Genomic DNA, 20601 nt, shown 5'->3' with positions numbered 1-20601 from the left:
GTTTTACGCTGCAAAAAGCGTGCGCAAGTTAAAACCTTGCGCACTCGAATAGATATATTTTATTTTCGATAAAAAAATATTGTATTGATCCTTATAATATAGTTCAAAATGCATTTTAGTCCTTATAATTTTGAAATGAAAAAAATGTGTATATTAGAAAGACAAGAAAAATGATTAATTTTAGGATTGTTATTTAGTACACCATCACTGAAAGCAGTTGTGCAAAATAAAGACCAAAATAAAATCTTCATTAATGGACAAGGAGTTTTGCAATATTTTTACCTTTATTTTATTGCATATTACTTTTAAATATTGGAATAATATTTTTCGAATAATTATCATGGCTCTTTCAACCTGTATGCAGTTATAGAAGTTTAATATAATCCTATAAAGCCAATCTGATAAGAAAGGAAAAGAAAAGTTTAAAAACATATGTACAAAACTGCATGCCTGGAGAAAACTTAACAGTGATACAAAAACGATCAAGAAGAAGCGCCCATTTCTCATCCATCAAAATTCTACATAAACTAAAACCCCTCTGAAAATCCTATTTCAAAGTTCCTAATTTTCCTACTGGGAAAATTTCTCGTTCTTGTATTTCGTTGTCTGCTTCAATTACTCTCCCTTGGAAAGTGTTCATCGACCCTCATGAAGATCTTCAGAGGAAACTACTGTACGTGAGATGTTATTGTCTAAAGCACCGAGACCAGAGAAAGGACCGGAAGAAAACACCGAAGACGTCTCATCAGACTCGAAAGTAGTAGAAGACTGTCTCCGGTTGGGCAGGTTATTGGAAATGGTTGATGCGGAATCCTGATATTCCGTAACGCGCTGCACCATTTTTAACGACTGTACTACTTCACCCATTGTCGGCCTTTGACTTGCCTCAGGAGCAACACAAGCAGCGGCGATTATGCAAACCCGTATGAAATCTTCCTTCGGGTACTTCCCTCCAAGTCTTGGATCAGAAAGCTCTTCCAACCGACCCTTGTCTCTCAGGATTGGCCTCGCCTGAAAGAACAAATAACTTGAGTTATCTAGCAAGTCAAGAGATTAATAAAGGTTTATGTCTACTAATTCTTAATCAAATAAAATTCGGATATAGAAGCATTAGAGACGGTGAGGCTAACCCTAGGTTACTACTCACCCAGGTGACGAGGTTCTGTCCAGATGGCAGTGACATATCTACATGGGATTGTCTAAGGAAAGGCAGGTTAATATACGGTTAATATACGGTAGTACCGGATACATTAAAATATATTTAATAAATTCGGTTTAGCGGTACCTATTATGTTGACAACTAATAATGTTTTAGGTAGAAAATATGAAAAACTATTAAAAAAATTTGGTAACCGGTAAACTTTGGTTGTCGGTAAGTATCTATCCTTTTTATAAAAGTGTCCATACTTTTAACATATTAAGTAAATTTTACTGGTTTTATCATAATGAATCTGGTTTTGTCATATTTTTACCTGTTATATTGTAAAGTATCTATCCTTTTTATAAAAGTGTCCATACTTATTTCACTGTGAAAATATATTTATTATTATCTTTGGTTAATATTGTTAAATTTAAATTCTAAATAATATTTTATAAAATATCAAAACAATCAAATAATTTTGTGTGTAAATGAAATTATTAAATTAATATTGTAGGTAGAAAACATGAAACACTATTAAAAAAATTGAAACATAAATTACATAACTTTAAAAAAAATATATATCATTTTTATAAAAATGTCCATACTTATTTCACTGTGGAAACATATTTATTATTATATTTGGTTAATATTGTTAAATTTAAATTCTAAATAATATTTTATAAAATATCAAATAATCAAATAATTTTGTGTAAATAAAATTATTAAATTAATATTATAGGTGGAAAACATGAAACACTATTAAAAAAATTGAAACATAAATTATATAACTTTAAAAAAAGTATATATCATTTTTATAAAAGTGTCCATACGTATAAAAGTAGGTCTAAGTCATGAAGAAATATTAAAAAATTGTGCTACCGGTTCGTGTCGATCCAAATAAAAAATGTGTCGATCCAAAACGATATAACATGTAAAACTATGACAAAACCGGTATAGAAATGATAAAACCGGTAAAGCGCTACCAGATACATTTAAAGTGTCGGTACTTTAATATAATGATCGACACTTCGTGAATTTAAAAGAGAAGCAGTTTTAAATCCTATAAAGTGTCGATACTTTTAAAAAATGTATCGATCCAAAACGATATACCAGGTAAAAATATGATAAAACCGATAAAACGTTACCGGATATATTGAAAGTGTCAATACTTTATATAAGGATCGACACTTTGTGAATTTAAAAGAGAAGCAGTTTTAGCGCCTATAATGTGTCGATACTTTAAAAAAATATATCGATCCACAACGATATAACAAGTAAAAATATGATAAAACCGGTATCAAAATGATAAAACCGGTAAAATGATACCGGATATATTGAAAGTGTCGATACTTTCGTAAGTACGTGTAATAAATTATCGACACTTTCAAAGAAATAGGTAATTATTCTTTCGAAAGTATCGACACCTGACATAAAAGTATCGACACTTTTGTATTTGTATCGATTAAATATAAATAACATATCCGATCAAAATATAAGCTAAATCTCCTCTGAAAATAGATAGAACGGACGAGTTTTTGAAATCGAAGCGTAATTGTTGCTGCATTTCAGAAGGCGTTTCTAAAGCGAAGTTTGTTTGTTTGTTGCTGCAGTCGAATCGAAAAGTATGTTGTCGAAACCCTAATTTTTTATTATTACAGTAATCGCGATAGGGTTTTTATGTGTTGTTTGGGGTTTTGGAGTAAAAAAACATTTGGGAACGATTGCATGGTAGAAAGTGATATTCAAGGAAAAATATAAATGTCGATACTTTTATTAAATATTATAGGTAGAAAATGATATTATAGGTTGTATAAATGTGCCGACACATTTTGGTGTGGCCATTCAAATTCTTTTGAAGAAAACCGTTTTACCACAAGAGTAGTTATCTATATTTGTATATTGAATAAAGTGTATGTAACAAAATAATTTGATTTGCGTAAACTGATATATGAAGGAAAAATGGAGTCAATGGGTTGGAAAATTGTTGGTGGAGCAGATGACTTTGAAATTGAGGCCGAGACTCGAAAGCAACCCAATTGTGGATATATGTACTTCTAGTAAGTATCAATGTCTTTTTGTTATTATTGTTGAAATGGTAATGTGATTAAATTATCGATAAACTTTAAATTGATTACAAATTTTAAATGTTGACAGTATGGCCGAATGCAAAAGGATGAAGGAAGATGGCACACAGAGCGGTTCGGTATGTAAAATGAAATTGATATTGAGTAGTATTTAGTGTTAATGTATTGATTAAGAAACGTTTATGTTTTATATTAGGTGACAAAAGATGTGAGGTCCAAATGGAATTCAATGAGTGATGCTGAAAAGGAACCTTACATCACACAGCCAAGGAATGATAGTAAAGCAAAGAACGGAGGAAAGCACATGAAAATAAGGTATTCATTAAACTTGTAAATACGTTGATACAAAATATATAAGAACTATAACATTATATATTGTTAAAAAATGTAGGAAGTGTCGACAAGATGCAGCATTAAAAAGGTGAATTTATTAATTAAACACCTTAAGGAGAAGGGTCAGTTGAATGTGCTGGGAGAAATAGGTTTTGGATTGTTGGTAAGAGTAAGGGATCGACCTATTCGGAGGGAATTGTGTCGATCCTTGATGGCGCAATTTGATGTCATGCAATGTATTGCTAAATATGGTGATTTTTCATTTCCTCTCGGGATCCCATGTGCTGCAGCCGTATTGGGGGTAGAAAATGATGGCAAAAGTGTTGTAGAAGTCTGTCAGAGTAAGGACTGGAAAGCACTTGCCTCCAAATATGGTTTGAATCATAAGGTGACATATGCTGAAATTGAAGAGGAAATAAAAAGTGGATCTTACGTTGGGGATGAGCTGAAGGCCAGAGTTCTATTATACCTTGTCGGTATCTTTCTTTGTCCAACGGGTAATACGTCAACGAACAAGGAACATATGAAGCTCATTTGTGATGAAGGCTTGAAGGGTGAATTTAATTGGGCTGAATATATCCATTCGAGATTGATTGAATCAATAATCACATTTAAAAAGGGCAGCCAGAGATACCTCAAAGGGTGCATAGCAATCTTAGAGGTAAATGAGTTGAATAACTTTTTTGTGTTTTTATATAAAAATATAAATTTTATTATAAATGCAGGTTGCACTGTTCGATTTTTGGTCGGGCTGTGAGGCAGTGCCGGCTTATGAAAGAATCAGAGTGGCACGCATCCGTGCATGGGGGAAGGAAGAGGTGGTTAGAGTGATGGTGAAGTTGAAGTTGGATAGAGCGAAGAAGCAAGAAAGGGTAATAAATGTAATTAAATAATATTAAGAATATAATCAATGTCTTAATATTGTAATTTAATTTTGAAGGTTATTGGCAAGGATGTAGAGGAGGCAGTGGAGGCAGAGGAGAAGAAAGGAGGGATGGTTGTATTGGGGGATGACGGTGAGTGGGACGACGGTGAGGGAAAACGTAGTAACTTCGACATTTTGATGTCTGAATTGGCTGATATCAAAAAAATCCAATTTGAAATCATGCAAAGACAATCAAGAGTCGAAGAGAAACTTGAGAGAGTCGAAGATACACTTGAGAGGCATAAGGGGGTAGTGGAAGGAAAAATAGATGGAGTGGTGAAAGAAGTAGAGGTGTTGAGGGTGAAGTGGTGAAAGAAGTTGGGGTGTTAAGGGGTGATATTAAGATGGTGACGGGTGAAAAATTTGAGGGAGTGGTGAAGAAGGTTGTGGAATTGAGGAGTGAACTTACGGGGGTGAAGGGGGTGGTTGATAAATACTTGGATGAAGGAGATCAATTGAAGGGTGAAATAAAAGAGATGAAGAGCTATGTAGAAAAAAAATACGATGAACTGAAAAAATATGAAGAAGAAAAGAGGGATGAGGAAGAAGAAGAGATGGAAGAAATGAGGAGGAATGAAGTCAATGTCATTTATATACCGGAGAGTGTTATAGCAGCAGATTTGGATTCGGAATGTCCTGCAGCCCAGAAGAAGAAGCAGAAGGTAAGTTGAATAAAAGAAAACTTAATTTGATTTTTATTATGTTGTTGTGACAAAAATTTGTATGCAAAATTGTAGGTTGAAAAAGCGGATATTCCAAGCGGAATTGATGACATCGAAGCTGCAATTTGTGATTATTTATGGAATAGCGAGTTAGAATCGGAGTAAGTGAAATATATTGTTTTGTGAGTTATATTTAAATATTTCATGACAACATATTAATCCTAATGATTCATACAGATATTCTGTAATCTCAATGGGAAATCAATTCGCTACTGTATACGACGTTGCAACGTTGAAGCCTACGGAATGGGTTGGCGGTGTGGTAAGTAGAAAGTAGAAAATGTTAAAACTTATTGAATATGTTCTGATTGTGTAATTAATTTTGTTAGGTTATCGATTTGCTCGCCTGGACAATATGCTACGATTCTCAAAAGTCACTCCGGATGATTGGCTACCTTCCATACCTCTTAGCGGTGAGTTAAATTAATAAATGTTGAAAAGTAGTGTTATAGACGGTAAATTAATAATGTTTGTTGCGTAATTACAGCAACAGGCGTTGGATGCCAACAACAAAGAAAGTGTTGAGAGTATTTCTACCTTCTGAGGTCTCATATTGGATAACTATGTGAAATTCACCGACTGTGAGAAGGTAAGACACCATACCAATTGCAAATGATGTTTTTGGATATAGAATGTTGAATTTTGTCAAATTGGGTGTGAAATTTGTTGCAGATCATGATCACAATAAACTACCATAATTCACATTGGTATCTGTTGGTGTTGGATATGGTAGATCGTGTTGCAACAATATATGATAGTATGTTTACAACTGAAGCAGCTAAACAGAGAGTGAAGGATGCTAAGAGATTGGTATGTATGTATGTATGAAAGGACATTATGTAAATTATAATGCATAATTTTTTTGGTGCATAACTTCTTATATTTTAATGCAGATTAAAATATTAGATTCTTATAATAAGAAACGCATTTGGGTTGAATCCTGTGGATCTCTAGGAAAGTATCTCTTGAAAAATTTCAAATTTGTGGAGCATAAGAAGAATAAGCAATTGAATGGGTATGAGATGTTATCACAAATAGAAAGCTTAATTTATGCAGTATTCATCATAATTGACATGTGTGGTTTTCAAATTTTGTAACAGACATGATTGCGGCATGTATGTGATGATGTGGATGGAATCGATCGGTTCTACAGGGGCAACTGGTGATTTTGTAAGTGAATAGAAAAATTCGTTTGTGGTAAAATTGTTAAAAGTCGTATATTGAATGCTGTAGTTGACAATACTTAACGTTCTGACAATTTGAATATAGGTTGTTGGAGACTGGGATCGATCGCGAATATTAAACGATCTCGTAAGCCACAATCAAAATAAACGAAGACAGGAGATAACAAAAGCTGCCATATTACATAAGAATAACAAAATGATGCAATGATGTAAATGTAGGGATTTTGTATAAGATTTATAATTTTGTATACGATTTATATTTTTGTATGTGAATATAATTATGAATGAGATGAGAAAAGTTAGCAGTATGTTGTTGTACATGTTTCTTATACAGATTAAGGGTCATGTTGATACTTTGAAGTAAAAGGCAAATTTACAATATGGCCAACAGGGTGCAACCATAAAGTGTCGATCCCAAAAACATCGAAAACCAAAAGTATAATGTAATATGTAATTTTTCAATCTAACCGGTACAAGTATACCGGTTTTATGAGAGAATATGTCTAAATAATGTGCCGATACTATTTTAGTTTGTGTCGATATTTTTGTTCCAGAATGAATGGAAAACAAGGTGCAACCATAAAGTGTCGATCCATATATAAAAAGTGTCGATCCCAAAAACATCGAACCCAAAAGTATAATGTAATATGTAATTTTTCAATCTAACCGGTACAAGCATACCGGTTTTATGAGAGAATATGTCTAAATAATGTGTCGACACTATTTTAGTTTGTGTCGATATTTTTGTTCCAGAATGAATGGAAAACAGGGTGCAACCATAAAGTGTCGATCCATATATAAAAAGTGTCGATCCCAAAAACATCGAACCCAAAAGTATAATGTAATATGTAATTTTTCAATCTAACCGGTACAAGTATACCGGTTTTATGAGAGAATATGTCTAACTAATGTGTCGACACTTTTTAGTTGGTGTCGATATTTTTGGTCCAGAATGAATGGAAAACAGGGTGCACCCATAAAGTGTCGATCCATATATAAAAAGTGTCGATCCCAAAAATATCGAACCCAAAAGTATAATGTAATATGTAATTTTTCAATCTAACCGGTACAAGTATACCGGTTTTATGAGAGAATATGTCTAAATAATGTGTCGACACTTTTTAGTTTGTGTCGATACTAATTTAAATATCAAGTGTTTTTCCACCGTTCACTATATATAGTACTCTTAATTGAGAAACCCTAAACATAAAGGCAAGCAGGCAGAAGATAACTCTTCCTCTTTCTTCTACCGTTATCATAAGTGACGATCAGATATTCAGGTAAATTTATCGATATTTTATGGGTTTGATTGATTTCTATATTGGAGTTTTTTTCCTGAATGTGTTTGTGTTCCATTGTAATAGCATCCAACCAAAATGGCTCCAAAACGTCAGCGTCAGAAGCGAGGTCTTTATCAAAGCTCTTCTCAACCCAGTTCTTCTCAACCACAACCTCCTTCTGTAACGAACGATTCTTCTGAGGAAATCAGGTTTTTCGAAACTCTGAACTTTAGATCCGATATGGAGAAACAAAGATGGCAGACGAGTTTTAAAGTAAGGAAGATTCGTCCCGAACGTGTCATTGACCTGGGTTTCTTGTTTGATGATAAATATGCATTTAGTTTTAAATCCACATTTACATCTTGGGGTTGGCTTGAATTCCTTGGTGTAGAACCAAGATATTATCCCAACCTAGTTAGAGTCTTCTACAACAATGCTTCCTTACAGCACGAGCCTAATAAGACTAATATAATAGGAATTAATACACATGTCATGGGGAAGGATATATATATATCTCTAGAAACTATTACGGAGGGTTTAGGTGTAGCGAATACAGGGGATTCAGATGAAAATGGTGTAGATTGGTCTACAATTAAACGGGTTGATAGAAATAGCCCAATTCACCTCGATGTAGAGTCGAGAGTGTTTCACAAAATGCTCACATGGTATATTCGGCCTAGTGGGGGAAAACATTCAACGCTTCGAGACAACGATTATTGGTGGATAGCAAAGTATAAATCCAAAACGGCTCCAAACATTGCAAAACTCATATTTAATACAATTGTATATATGGTCACAAAGGGAGCAACAATTTCAACTACACTACCATATGGATGTGTCATCACCCATCTGTTGAAGAAGAAGGAAGTTGATTTTTCGCATGACGCCCCTGTTCGATTAACCCGCAAGATTGACATGGTATTTATTAAAAAAGCGGGATATGATTTTGTTGAAAAACTCGGTTGGAAGCGTGTCAAGGAGGTCGGATTAGATCAAGAGAGGGAGAAAATGGACCCCGTTGGCCATGAAGAAGAGCAACCAAGTGGAGACGCAATGATGGAAGAAGCTCCAGTTGCAGAGGATGTCACAATTAAGACCGTGATGGAATACATGGTCAATTTTCGGGAGCATATTGATTCCCTTGTGAGTGGAATGCGATCCGATATTTCATCATTGCAACGTGAAGTCTCCATGTTGCGTAACGAATTACGTCAACGACATCAAACGAGTTAGGTAATTCATTATCTATGTTTCTTAACATTTACACGTTCTGAACTTTATTTTATTTTCTTTTAACAGATGTGGACAACCAAGCGGTCGCAGAAGATGAAGCTGACGATGAAGATGACGATGATGATGACGATGAAGCTGACGATGAAGATGATGACGATGATGATGATGATGATGAAGATGATGATCCAAACAAGTATATCGTGTCTGCAACGCCGCCTTCAAGAAAACTTTTAATTTTTGATCTCAATGGTGTCCTTGCCTACATCCCAAGACTGCCTGCAGGTTTTAATTTTATTCTTTTGTATCCATTATTTTAACATATAAGCGTAGAACTTTAATCTCATTTTCTTCATGTTGTAGATGTTGTCCTCAGAAGAGGATTATTTGAATTTATGCAATTTTGTGTCGACAATTTTGTTGTTGCCCTTTGGTCTTCAAAGATGAGGTTAGAACATGTTTGAAGCAATTGAATTACTGTAGTCAAAATCGTTAATATACATTTGAATGTTAACATTCAAACTTGATTACAATCTCAGGCATAACGTCGACCGTGTACTTGAGAAACTACCTGTATTTTCCGAGCATTTTCTATTCGTGTGGCATAAGTAAACCGGTTTACTTATAAAATAGGTAAATATAAGCGCTACCTATTACATAACTTACATATTATTAAATTACATAACTTACATAAGTAAACCGGTTTACTTATAAAATAGGTAAATATAAGCGCTACCTATTACATAACTTACATATTATTAAATTAAAAACAATAAACATATATATTACATATTTATTATTATCTTTGGTTAATGTTGTTAAATTTAAATTCTAAATATTATTTTATAAAATATCAAAACAATCAAATAATTTTTTGTGTAAATGAAATTATTAAATTAATATTGTAGGTGGAAAACATGAAACACTATTAAAAAAATTGAAACATAAATTACATAACTTTAAAAAAAAGTATCGATCCTTTTTATAAAAAGTATGGACACTTTCAATATAATAGGTAAAAATATGATGTAATAGGTAGCGCTTATATAATGTAATAGGTGTCGTTTATATAATGTAATAGGTAGTGGTTATATTGTAAAGTATCTATCCTTTTTATAAAAGTGTCTATACTTTTTTCACTATGGAAAACATTAATTTAAGGTTATCTTTTGAGTGAGTTTTAAGATATTAATTTAGTAATTATAGGCGTCTAATGATTTATTTTTTACGTTACGATATATATTATTATTAAATTAAAAATTTTTAATATTATTTTATAAAATATCAAAACAATCAAATAATTTTTTGTGCAAATGAAATTATTAAATTAATATTGTAGGTGGAAAACATGAAACATACTTAAAAAAAAATTGAAACATAAATTACATATCTTTAAAAAAAGTATCGATCATTTTTATAAAAAGTATGGACACTTTCAATATAATAGGTAAAAATATGATGTAATAAGTAGCGCTTATATAATGTAATAGGTATCGCTTATATAATGTAATAGGTAGTGGTTATATTGTAAAGTATCTATCCTTTTTATAAAAGTGTCTATACTTTTTTCATTGTGAAAAACATTAATTTAAGGTTATCTTTTGAGTGAGTTTTAAGATATTAATTTAGTAATTATAGGCATCTAATGATTTATTTTTTACGTTACGATATATATTATTATTAAATTAAAAATTTTTAATATTATTTTATAAAATATCAAAACAATCAAATAATTTTTTGTGCAAATGAAATTATTAAATTAATATTGTAGGTGGAAAACATGAAACATACTTAAAAAAAATTGAAACATAAATTACATATCTTTAAAAAAAGTATCGATCATTTTTATAAAAAGTATGGACACTTTCAACATATTATAATAAAATAGGTAAATTTGCAATGCTATCGGTATAAATATACCGGTTTTATCCGCGAATAGGTCTACAACCTATATCGACACTTTTTAATATTGTGTCGGTACTTTATGTCCAGATTGGAAGAAAAATGTGTCGATACATTGTCAAAAAGTGTCGACATTTACACATCGGAACCCATAATTATAATGTAATAGATAATTTTGTAATATAACCGGTATAAATATACCGGTTTTATGCGCGAATAGGTCTACAACCTATATCGACACTTTTTAATATTGTGTTGGTACTTTATGTCCAGATTGGAAGAAAAATATGTCGATACGATTTAAAAAAGTGTCGACATTTACACATCGGAACCCAGATTTATAATGTAATAGATAATTTTGTAATATAACCGGTATAAATATACCGGTTTTATGAGCGAATAGGTCTACAACCTATATCGACACTTTCTAATATTGTGTCGGTACTTTATGTCCAAATTGGAAGAAAAATATGTCGATACCATTTAAAAAAGTGTCGGTAATTTTAAGTAACGCGGTTTTTCTTCCTTCATTCAAAATATTTATATGTACATACAATAGGAGTCATGTTGATACTTACGATATATTATATGGAGATCGTTGTCATTCCATTCCGTCTTCGAAAAAATCAGTTGATGTTGGCTGTGTGCTTGTACTCAAACTGATCTTGACTTGAGGACATGTTAGTTTGTTATGTCCCTCACCGTTGCAGTACCCACATCGCCTAATTTTCTTCTCGACCTTGTTCTTCGGTACTTCTTTTCGCTTGCATTGTTTTCGTTGAGGGTCACGAACATTGTTTACTACAATGCTCTGGTTGACTGAATGATTCAAACCAAACGAGTTTTCTAATTCTTCTATTAGTTTTTTCATCTCATCTCTTGCGGTTTTGAAAGACTCGTCTGTCTTTGATGCAATGTAGCATAACCTACTTGACGTTGAACGTAGAGCAGCGAACCTTGCCATTTGCATCACTTCTGGAGACACATTCAAATCAACATAGCTGGGTGCAGAAGCCTTTGCATCATTAGTCCACCTACTTTGAATCAAAGTCCCGGGCAAATATGTGTAGTCCAATTGCTTCAAAATGTGAAGTTGATGGCGACACGGAAGTCCAACGGTCTCGAATTTTTTGCAGGAGCAAATTAGAGTTTTCGTACGAGAATCAAAACTAATTTCAAATTTCCTATTTTTTTCTGCGTACTTTGACAAAATATAATGTTGACATTCATCTGATAAGGACTTAATCTCTGCCTCAATCCGGTACAATGTCTCCCGTATAAGTTCATCTTGGAACACACAAAAAGATTCGCGGGTAAAAATCGCAGCGGCATGGCTTTCAAGGTCGACCAGTTTTGTGATCTGGAAGGGCTTCGTATGGGAACTTAAGTAATCCGCTTTCAACTCGTTCATACGCATTCTACTAATTCCATATTCAATTGCACGAACAACATCTAAATATGTCTTCTTGTGTTTCAGTGCAATAGCTAGTGAAGCATTCATAGACTCGCACCTTTGTGTTGAGCGAATATTGGCAAAGAAATGACCGGTTAGATATGCTTGTGCCCATAAGTGTCGTGTATTTCCCTTCTTAATCACCCATGGATGCTTTTGGACGTTGAATTCTAAAACAACCGAACGCCATTGAATATCAAATTCCTTGGTTGTCCACCAGGAAGCCATGCATTTTGAGAATGCTACTGTAAACTTTGGGTCACCAATGTTAGCTTGTGCATTGCGAGAAAGATGCCAAGAACATAATTTGTGCTTAGCATAAGGGATAACAAATTTGATAGCCCTCTGCATTGCCCTATCCCCATCGGTTACAACGGAAATAGGTGATTTATTCATCATGGCTTCTAAAAAATTCTGTAGCACCCACTCGAAAGATTGAGATGTCTCGTCAGCGATTATGGCAGTGGCAAACACAATTGTGTTATGGTGATGATTGACACCAACAATAGGCATAATTGGTCGACTATACAAATTATCTTTGTACGTTGTGTCGAACGCAATTACATCACCGAAGCATGTGTAATCCGATCTCGATGTAGAATCCGACCAAATAAGATTATACAATGCCCCCGATTCGTCTACCGAGTATGTCATAAAAAACCCGGGATCATCATGTTTCTTATAATCAAAGTAGGCAATAAGCGCATTCACATCCCCATCGACGATTTCCTTTGCTTTACCTCTTTGAAGTGCATTGTAGAGGTCTTTATGTGTAAATCCAACATTATGATAGCCCCCTGCCTGCTGCGTTAAATAGTTCATTACTTGTGACGTGCCAACACCGACCTCTTTCAATATTGTTGCCTCATCGATATCAGCCTTACTTACAGCTCTATTAGAACGCATAAATGGTGTCATAGCAGGTGTGCACAATGCATGATTATGTTTCTGATCAGACTTACTTATAACCCACTGATCGTTTGTATTTGTTGCTGTAACTACGACTTTAGCCTTACATCCTGTTCTTGTGACTGGCGTATGAGCACATTGACGATCAACAGTATTGACTTTTGATACTCGAAACCCTTCTTTGGAACAACAAAATTCTTGTGTCTTCACATTCCCTTCCACGTCAAGCCGTGTTGTTCCCTTACGTGCACTAAACCCATGTTCCCGTGCGAATCCCTTGTAAAAGTGCCAAGCTTGATCACGTGAACAGAAGAGCTGACCAACCAATCTGTCAGATTCATCAACATTATGTACTTCATGGCATTCCTCGGTTGGCTTAACATTGTCTACATCAGTATTATCCATGGCAAAAATTTTGTTGTGCAAGTTCAGTGCTCTAGGAGTTGATGGAGATGTAAGCAAAGGTTCATTTTGAACATGTTTCAGTCGTGCTGCTTTCAATAGGATGTGGCATTGGTAGTGGTAGTTAAAGGGTGGGTACAACATTAAATTCGCAGTACATATTTAGGTATGTACAATAACTACAAGTATATATTATCATTAAATTTAGGTATGTACAATAACTACATATTTAGGTATGTTTGTTAACTACATATTTAGGTATATACATCTTTTGAGTGAGTTTTAAGATATTAATTTAGTAATTATAGGCGTCTAATGATTTATTTTTTACGTTACGGTATATATTATTATTAAATTAAAAACAATAAACATATATATTACATATTTATTATTATCTTTGGTTAATGTTGTTAAATTTAAATTCTAAATATTATTTTATAAAATATCAAAACAATCAAATAAATTTTTGTGTAAATGAAATTATTAAATTAATATTGTAGGTGGAAAACATGAAACACTATTAAAAAAAATTGAAACATAAATTACATAACTTTTAAAAAAAATATCGATCCTTTTTATAAAAAGTATGAACACTTTCAATATAATAGGTAAAAATATGATGTAATAGGTAGCGCTTATATAATGTAATAGGTATCGTTTATATAATGTAATAGGTAGTGGTTATATTGTAAAGTATCTATCATTTTTATAAAAGTGTCCATACTTTTTTCATTGTGGAAAACATTAATTTAAGGTTATCTTTTGAGTGAGTTTTAAGATATTAATTTAGTAATTATAGGCGTCTAATGATTTATTTTTTACGTTACGATATATATTATTATTAAATTAAAAATTCTAAATATTATTTTATAAAATATCAAAACAATCAAATAATTTTTTGTGCAAATGAAATTATTAAATCAAATAATTCAAATTGAAAATTAAACAACAAATCAATTAAACATTGTTGTGGGTACATTATTTGAACATTGCTATGGGTACATTATTTGGAAAAATAATGTTCCAGACTTTGTTAGAAATAACTCTTTTTCATTGGATTAATTTCGTTTTTGTGGGTACATTATTTGAACATTGTTATATATAAATTTGTTGTGTATGTATGTTTTGGTTTGATTATATTGTATGTATATTTTCATTCAGTTGAGATGGGTTATGTATAACAAAACAATCTATCTCTTCCATGTGAGTACTTTATTCCAACCATGTGACAAGTGTGACAACTCCATCAACTCACAACTCAACTTTGAACTCAATCAATATTGTCTTTTAGCTTGATGGTTCATAAAGCATGTTACTTGAACAGTATGAATCAATTATGCAATTTTCATGTTCAATTTAACACTGCATTTCAAATTCATTTCATATATAATTGGAGTTTGAATTTAAATTTCAATTTGAGTTTCAATATATATTTCGGCTCCACTATAAATATTAGCCCAAGCCAATATGCATGTTATCATTGATTATTCCTAATTTCCATTGTTTTTTCCAACGTTTAAACGCGAGGGAAATCCCGACCATTGTATTTTTTGGTCAACTTTAAAGCGTCAGAAACGTTTCGGGCGTATGATTTGGGTGGTATACAAGAAATGTAACAAATAGCAACTAAAATCATAAGTCCGAAATGCTTCTGAGTACCACCCAAATCATAAGTCCGAAATACTTCCGATGCTCATCAAAATCCAAAGCTCATATGGTGCCAAGCAAAAGGAAATCAAAATCCAAATCTCATATGATGCCAAGCAAAAGGAAATCAAAATCTACAACTTGAGTTTGAACATTGATATGATATGTTCAGTTGTTATCATGTTGGGATTTTCTCGTTTTTGATTGCTTGGATAGTTGTTCTCTTGCTTCTTCAAGTGTCCTTAGCTTGTAATTTATAGCTTGGAATGTGTTTGATGTTGTATATATTATTATTAAATTAAAAACAATAAACATATATATTACATATTTATTAATATCTTTGGTTAATGTTGTTAAATTTAAATTCTAAATATTATTTTATAAAGTATCAAAACAATCAAATAATTTTTTGTGCAAATGAAATTATTAAATTAATATTGTAGGTGGAAAACATGAAACACTGTTAAAAAAATTGAAACATAAATTACATAACTTTAAAAGAAGTATCGATCCTTTTTATAAAAAGTATGGACACTTTCAATATAATAGGTAAAAATATGATGTAATAGGTAGCGCTTATATAATGTAATAGATATCGTTTATATAATGTAATATGTAGTGGTTATATTGTAAAGTATCTATCCTTTTTATAAAAGTGTCCATACTTTTTTCACTGTGGAAAACATTAATTTAAGGTTATCCTTTGAGTGAGTTTTAAGATATTAATTTAGTAATTATAGGCGTCTAATGATTTATTTTTTACGTTATGATATATATTATTATTAAATTAAAAATTCTAAATAATATTTTATAAAATATCAAAACAATCAAATAATTTTTTGTGCAACTGAAATTATTAAATTAATATTGTAGGTGGAAAACATGAAACACTATTAAAAAAAATTAAAACATAAATTACATAACTTTAAAAGAAGTATCGATCCTTTTTATAAAAAGTATGGACACTTTCAATATAATAGGTAAAAATATGATGTAATAGGTAGCGCTTATATAATGTAATAAGTAGCGTTTATATAATGTAATAGGTAGTGGTTATATTGTAAAGTATCTATCCTTTTTATAAAAGTGTCCATACTTTTTTCACTGTGGAAAACATTAATTTAAGGTTATCTTTTGAGTGAGTTTTAAGATATTAATTTAGTAATTATAGACGTCTAATGATTTATTTTTTACGTTACGATATATATTATTATTAAATTAAAAATTCTAAATAATATTTTATAAAATATCAAAACAATCAAATAATTTTTTGTGCAAATGAAATTATTAAATTAATATTGTAGGTGGAAAACATGAAACACTATTAAAAAAAATTGAAACATAAATTACATAACTTTAAAAGAAGTATCGATCCTTTTTATAAAAAGTATGGACACTTTCAATATAATAGGTAAAAATATGATGTAATAGGTAGCGCTTATATAATGTAATAGGTAGCGTTTATATAATATAATAGGTAGTGCTTATATTGTAAAGTATCTATCATTTTTATAAAAGTGTTCATACTTTTTTCACTGTGGAAAACATTAATTTAAGGTTATCTTTTGAGTGAGTTTTAAGATATTAATTTAGTAATTATAGGCGTCTAATGATTTATTTTTTACGTTACGATATATATTATTATTAAATTAAAAATTCTAAATAATATTTTATAAAATATCAAAACAATCAAATAATTTTTTGTGCAAATGAAATTATTAAATTAATATTGTAGGTGGAAAACATGAAACACTATTAAAAAAAATTGAAACATAAATTACATAACTTTAAAAGAAGTATCGATCCTTTTTATAAAAAGTATGGACACTTTCAATATAATAGGTAAAAATATGATGTAATAGGTAGCGCTTATATAATGTAATAGGTAGCGTTTATATAATGTAATAGGTAGTGCTTATATTGTAAAGTATCTATCATTTTTATAAAAGTGTCCATACTTTTTTCACTGTGAAAAACATTAATTTAAGGTTATCTTTTGAGTGAGTTTTAAGATATTAATTTAGTAATTATAGGCGTCTAATGATTTATTTTTTACGTTACGATATATATTATTATTAAATTAAAAATTCTAAATATTATTTTATAAAATATCAAAACAATCAAATAATTTTTTGTGCAAATGAAATTATTAAATTAATATTGTAGGTGGAAAACATGAAACACTATTAAAAAAATTGAAACATAAATTACATAACTTTAAAAGAAGTATCGATCCTTTTTATAAAAAGTATGGACACTTTTAATATAATATAATGTAATAGGTAAATTTGCAATGCTATCGGTGTAAATATATCGATTTACTTATAAAATAGGTAAATATAAGCGCTACCTATTACATTATATAAGCGCTACCTAGTATGTTATTGTACTTTATAATATTTCCGGTTAAATAATATAACATAACCGGTCTAAATTTTAACCGATCACTTGTTTAACCGATCACGCCGTATATTAACCGTTTTTTAGGCACCGTACAGCAGAACTACCCTAGGCGTCCTTCCAGTGAGTAACTCGAGTAGTACAACTCCAAAGCTGTAAACTTCACTTTTTACAAGTAGATGTCCAGTCATAGCATACTCGGGAGCTACATACCTAAAAATCAATCTCATTCTGCCTTAGTGTCAAATTTAAGCATGAGAGCAAGATTTGTATTAGTGTATGAAAACCAACCCAAATGTGCCCATTACGCGAGTAGATAGGTAATTTGTTCTGCCTTCGGGTGCTTGTTTGGCAAGGCCAAAATCGGCAACTTTAGCATGAAAGTTATTCTCGAGTAATATGTTGGTGCTTTGAAATCTCGGTGGATAACGCATGGCTGGGAGTCCTCGTGCAGGTATGCAAGTCCTCTTGCAGCATCAAGTGCAATCTTCATTCTAGTGTCCCAGTCCAATGGAGACTTTACTCCCAAGGGGCCTGAGGCAAAACAGGAGCAAAGTCAGTATCATGTATCACAACTGGCTGCATATAAAAGGATAACATCAACGAATGAGCTGCACATGGGGTCAAATGGAGAGAGGCAAGATACCGTGGAGCCAGGCTTCTAAGCTTCCATTTGGAACAAGCTCATAACAAAGCAGGTTTTGTGAAGACTTGCGACTGCTATGGTAACCTATAAGTTTCACAAGATTACGATGATGCAACCTGCTAAGCATCTCGACTTCAACCAAAAATTCTTTATCTCCTTGAGGCCCTCCATTGGTAAGCCTTTTAATTGCTACAGCAGTACCATCACTTAAAACACCCTTGAAAACTCTGCCGAACCCCCCTTCCCCTAGTATGCTTGAAGATGCAAAGTTGTTTGTTGCTTCTTTGAGTTCCTCATACTGTAGAAACCTTGTACTGCTTGGGTGGGGAAAAGAACCTGCTTGCGCAACAGCATCAGTTGTCCTTGGCTTTACTGTATATAAATAAATAAAAATCGAAGGAGTTAGAACATTCATATTATCAGCAAGAATCTGAATATAAAACAATACCACAAAAATCAATCTGCATTCTTGTTCATAAGGTGTGACTAAAAGTGCAAAATCGGGCAAACTGAGTGTTCATTTTTTCGGTTCTGCTAATGTTTAGGGTTCTGAAACCTTCCTCTCGCTCTATTATTTCAGCTCAATGCTGATTCAGTTCACAATGATAGTCATCCATGAAAAAAAAATTCTTATTTGATATTTCATCCACGGAATATAAAACTAGTTTTTGTGCTTATACGCATACCGGATTCCTTGGGAGACGCTTTTGTCTTTCCTTCATGGAATGTGCACAAACAAATTATCAGCACTGATATTATAGAAAAAACCAGTATGCCAGCAGAACAAATAAGATGACACTTTATCAGAACAAATACAACAAGATAAGGAAATCTCCATATATAAAATTACAGAAAACAGAAGCTATGAACTGCCAGGAAAACCATAGATATAAGAACAATAACCATTATCCAACCAAGAAAAACATAGAAGTCATTTGATCCTAGAAGAACTTAAGTTTTATATCATAAGTTACCTGGGGAAGGCGCTGGAGGCTCAAACCAGGTAAAATTAAGGATTTTGTAATCTCCAACTACACTTGGATCAAAACGAACCCTATGCATCACATGTGAAGAGTTTATTTTTGATGCATCACTGGCAGAGAAACTGATCCCTGTGTGTGGAATAATATCCATAGAGAGATTTAATCTTGATAAGCTGAGCATATAAAAATTGATAATCTCATAAGGCAACAAATCAAGCTGAGAAGTAAACTCGACTAGAAAAGCATTCCGATCTGCGTTTTGAGAGACATTTAGAAGAAGGTCAAGCTTTATGGGATACACACAATGACAACCATGAGTCCCACAATGACAACCATGAGTCCCTCGTTTCAAAATTGAATCTGGTTTGCAACAACCTGGCCAAGTGATAATACTATGTAAGCATATCATACAGTGTAAAGATATAAACGATGAATGCTCAGGATGCGACCTTCTAACTACATCGTGCATAGAAGTTGCTATAAAAGATGTCGGTTGTGATATTACGTGGGTGAAAACAAGAGAAATCAGGGTGGTGAAAACTGAATGCTAGCGTTGCCATTTTTTTTCCTTTCTCTTTTTTTTCACTCAGTTGTACTTATCCGTGCCGGCCTTTTCAATTGGGTAAACTAAATCTATGATTTTTAGGGATAAATTACACGTTTAGTATCTAACTTATTACTTATATTTTTTTGGTATCTAAACTTTATTATTTTTCAAAATCATGCTTAATATTTAATTTAGATTTTAATTTGGTACCCGCTGTTAAAAAATTAACAGAACTATTGACATGACAATTTTTATTTTTTTTAAAGATGGCATGACATTATTTATTGGTCACACGTCAACGTCACCATTTAGTTGTACCAAAATGAAACATAACTAAACGATATATATGATTTTGGAATAAAATAAAGTTTGGATACTAAAACAAAATAAAATTAATAATTTAAGTAATAAATATATGATTGACCCTTTTTAATAAAATTAATATTATTTGTTTACAATGTTTTTTGTTTATTGATAATATGTACGTATATTATATAAATATAATAACTATTTGAACTTGTTATTAAAAAGCCTATTTGAATTTGAATAGAAAATAGTATTCATTTTTAATATTAAAATTATTCAATAAATTTTAAAACAACTATGATTATTAATGTTTATGCAAGTTCTATTTTTCATCAATGAAGCTAAAACCTGTCACTTGTATGAGATTTTATTTAAGAATTTCAATGTTAGGGCTTTCCATATGAATATGAGTAGTTGTTAATGCTCTGCTACTCCTTGTATTATTCCCGGAAAGTCATCAAACATGTGATGTGCTCAAGGAAATGGAGCAAGCCACTCATCAATTAC

At 31.8% G+C, this 20601-nt stretch overlaps 1 protein-coding gene and 1 long non-coding RNA gene across 4 annotated transcripts; one reads left to right on the top strand and one right to left on the bottom strand.

Annotated features, from left to right (window-relative positions):
* Nucleotides 1-449: 449 nt before the first annotated feature.
* On the bottom strand, nt 450-19040 carry LOC120189082 (receptor-like serine/threonine-protein kinase ALE2). Of its 3 annotated transcripts, XM_039192416.1 has the most exons (5): nt 18945-19040; nt 17904-18630; nt 17724-17825; nt 1148-1190; nt 450-1011 (listed from the first exon to the last, which is right to left on the bottom strand). In XM_039192416.1, exons 2-5 carry the CDS (start codon nt 18044-18046, stop codon nt 637-639), a joined length of 663 nt encoding a protein of 220 aa, XP_039048347.1. In that variant the 5' UTR covers nt 18047-18630; nt 18945-19040; the 3' UTR covers nt 450-636. The 3 variants fall into 3 exon arrangements, 2 of the variants coding, with proteins under 2 accessions (XP_039048347.1, XP_039048348.1); XM_039192417.1 differs by lacking the exon at nt 18945-19040 and having other exon boundaries at nt 17904-18895; XR_005522465.1 differs by lacking the exons at nt 1148-1190; nt 17724-17825.
* On the top strand, nt 487-9184 carry LOC120189085. The gene is made up of 3 exons (XR_005522466.1): nt 487-557; nt 7936-7942; nt 9174-9184. It is a non-coding gene; the product is annotated as an uncharacterized LOC120189085 (long non-coding RNA).
* Nucleotides 19041-20601: the final 1561 nt, after the last annotated feature.

This window comes from Hibiscus syriacus, unplaced genomic scaffold (genome assembly GCF_006381635.1).
Source record: "Hibiscus syriacus cultivar Baekdansim isolate YM2019G1 unplaced genomic scaffold, ASM638163v2 tig00116951_pilon, whole genome shotgun sequence".
NCBI lineage: Eukaryota > Viridiplantae > Streptophyta > Magnoliopsida > Malvales > Malvaceae > Hibiscus > Hibiscus syriacus.
The sequence above is the reverse complement of the archived record's forward strand: the minus strand, read 5'-3'. Positions and strand labels throughout refer to the sequence as shown.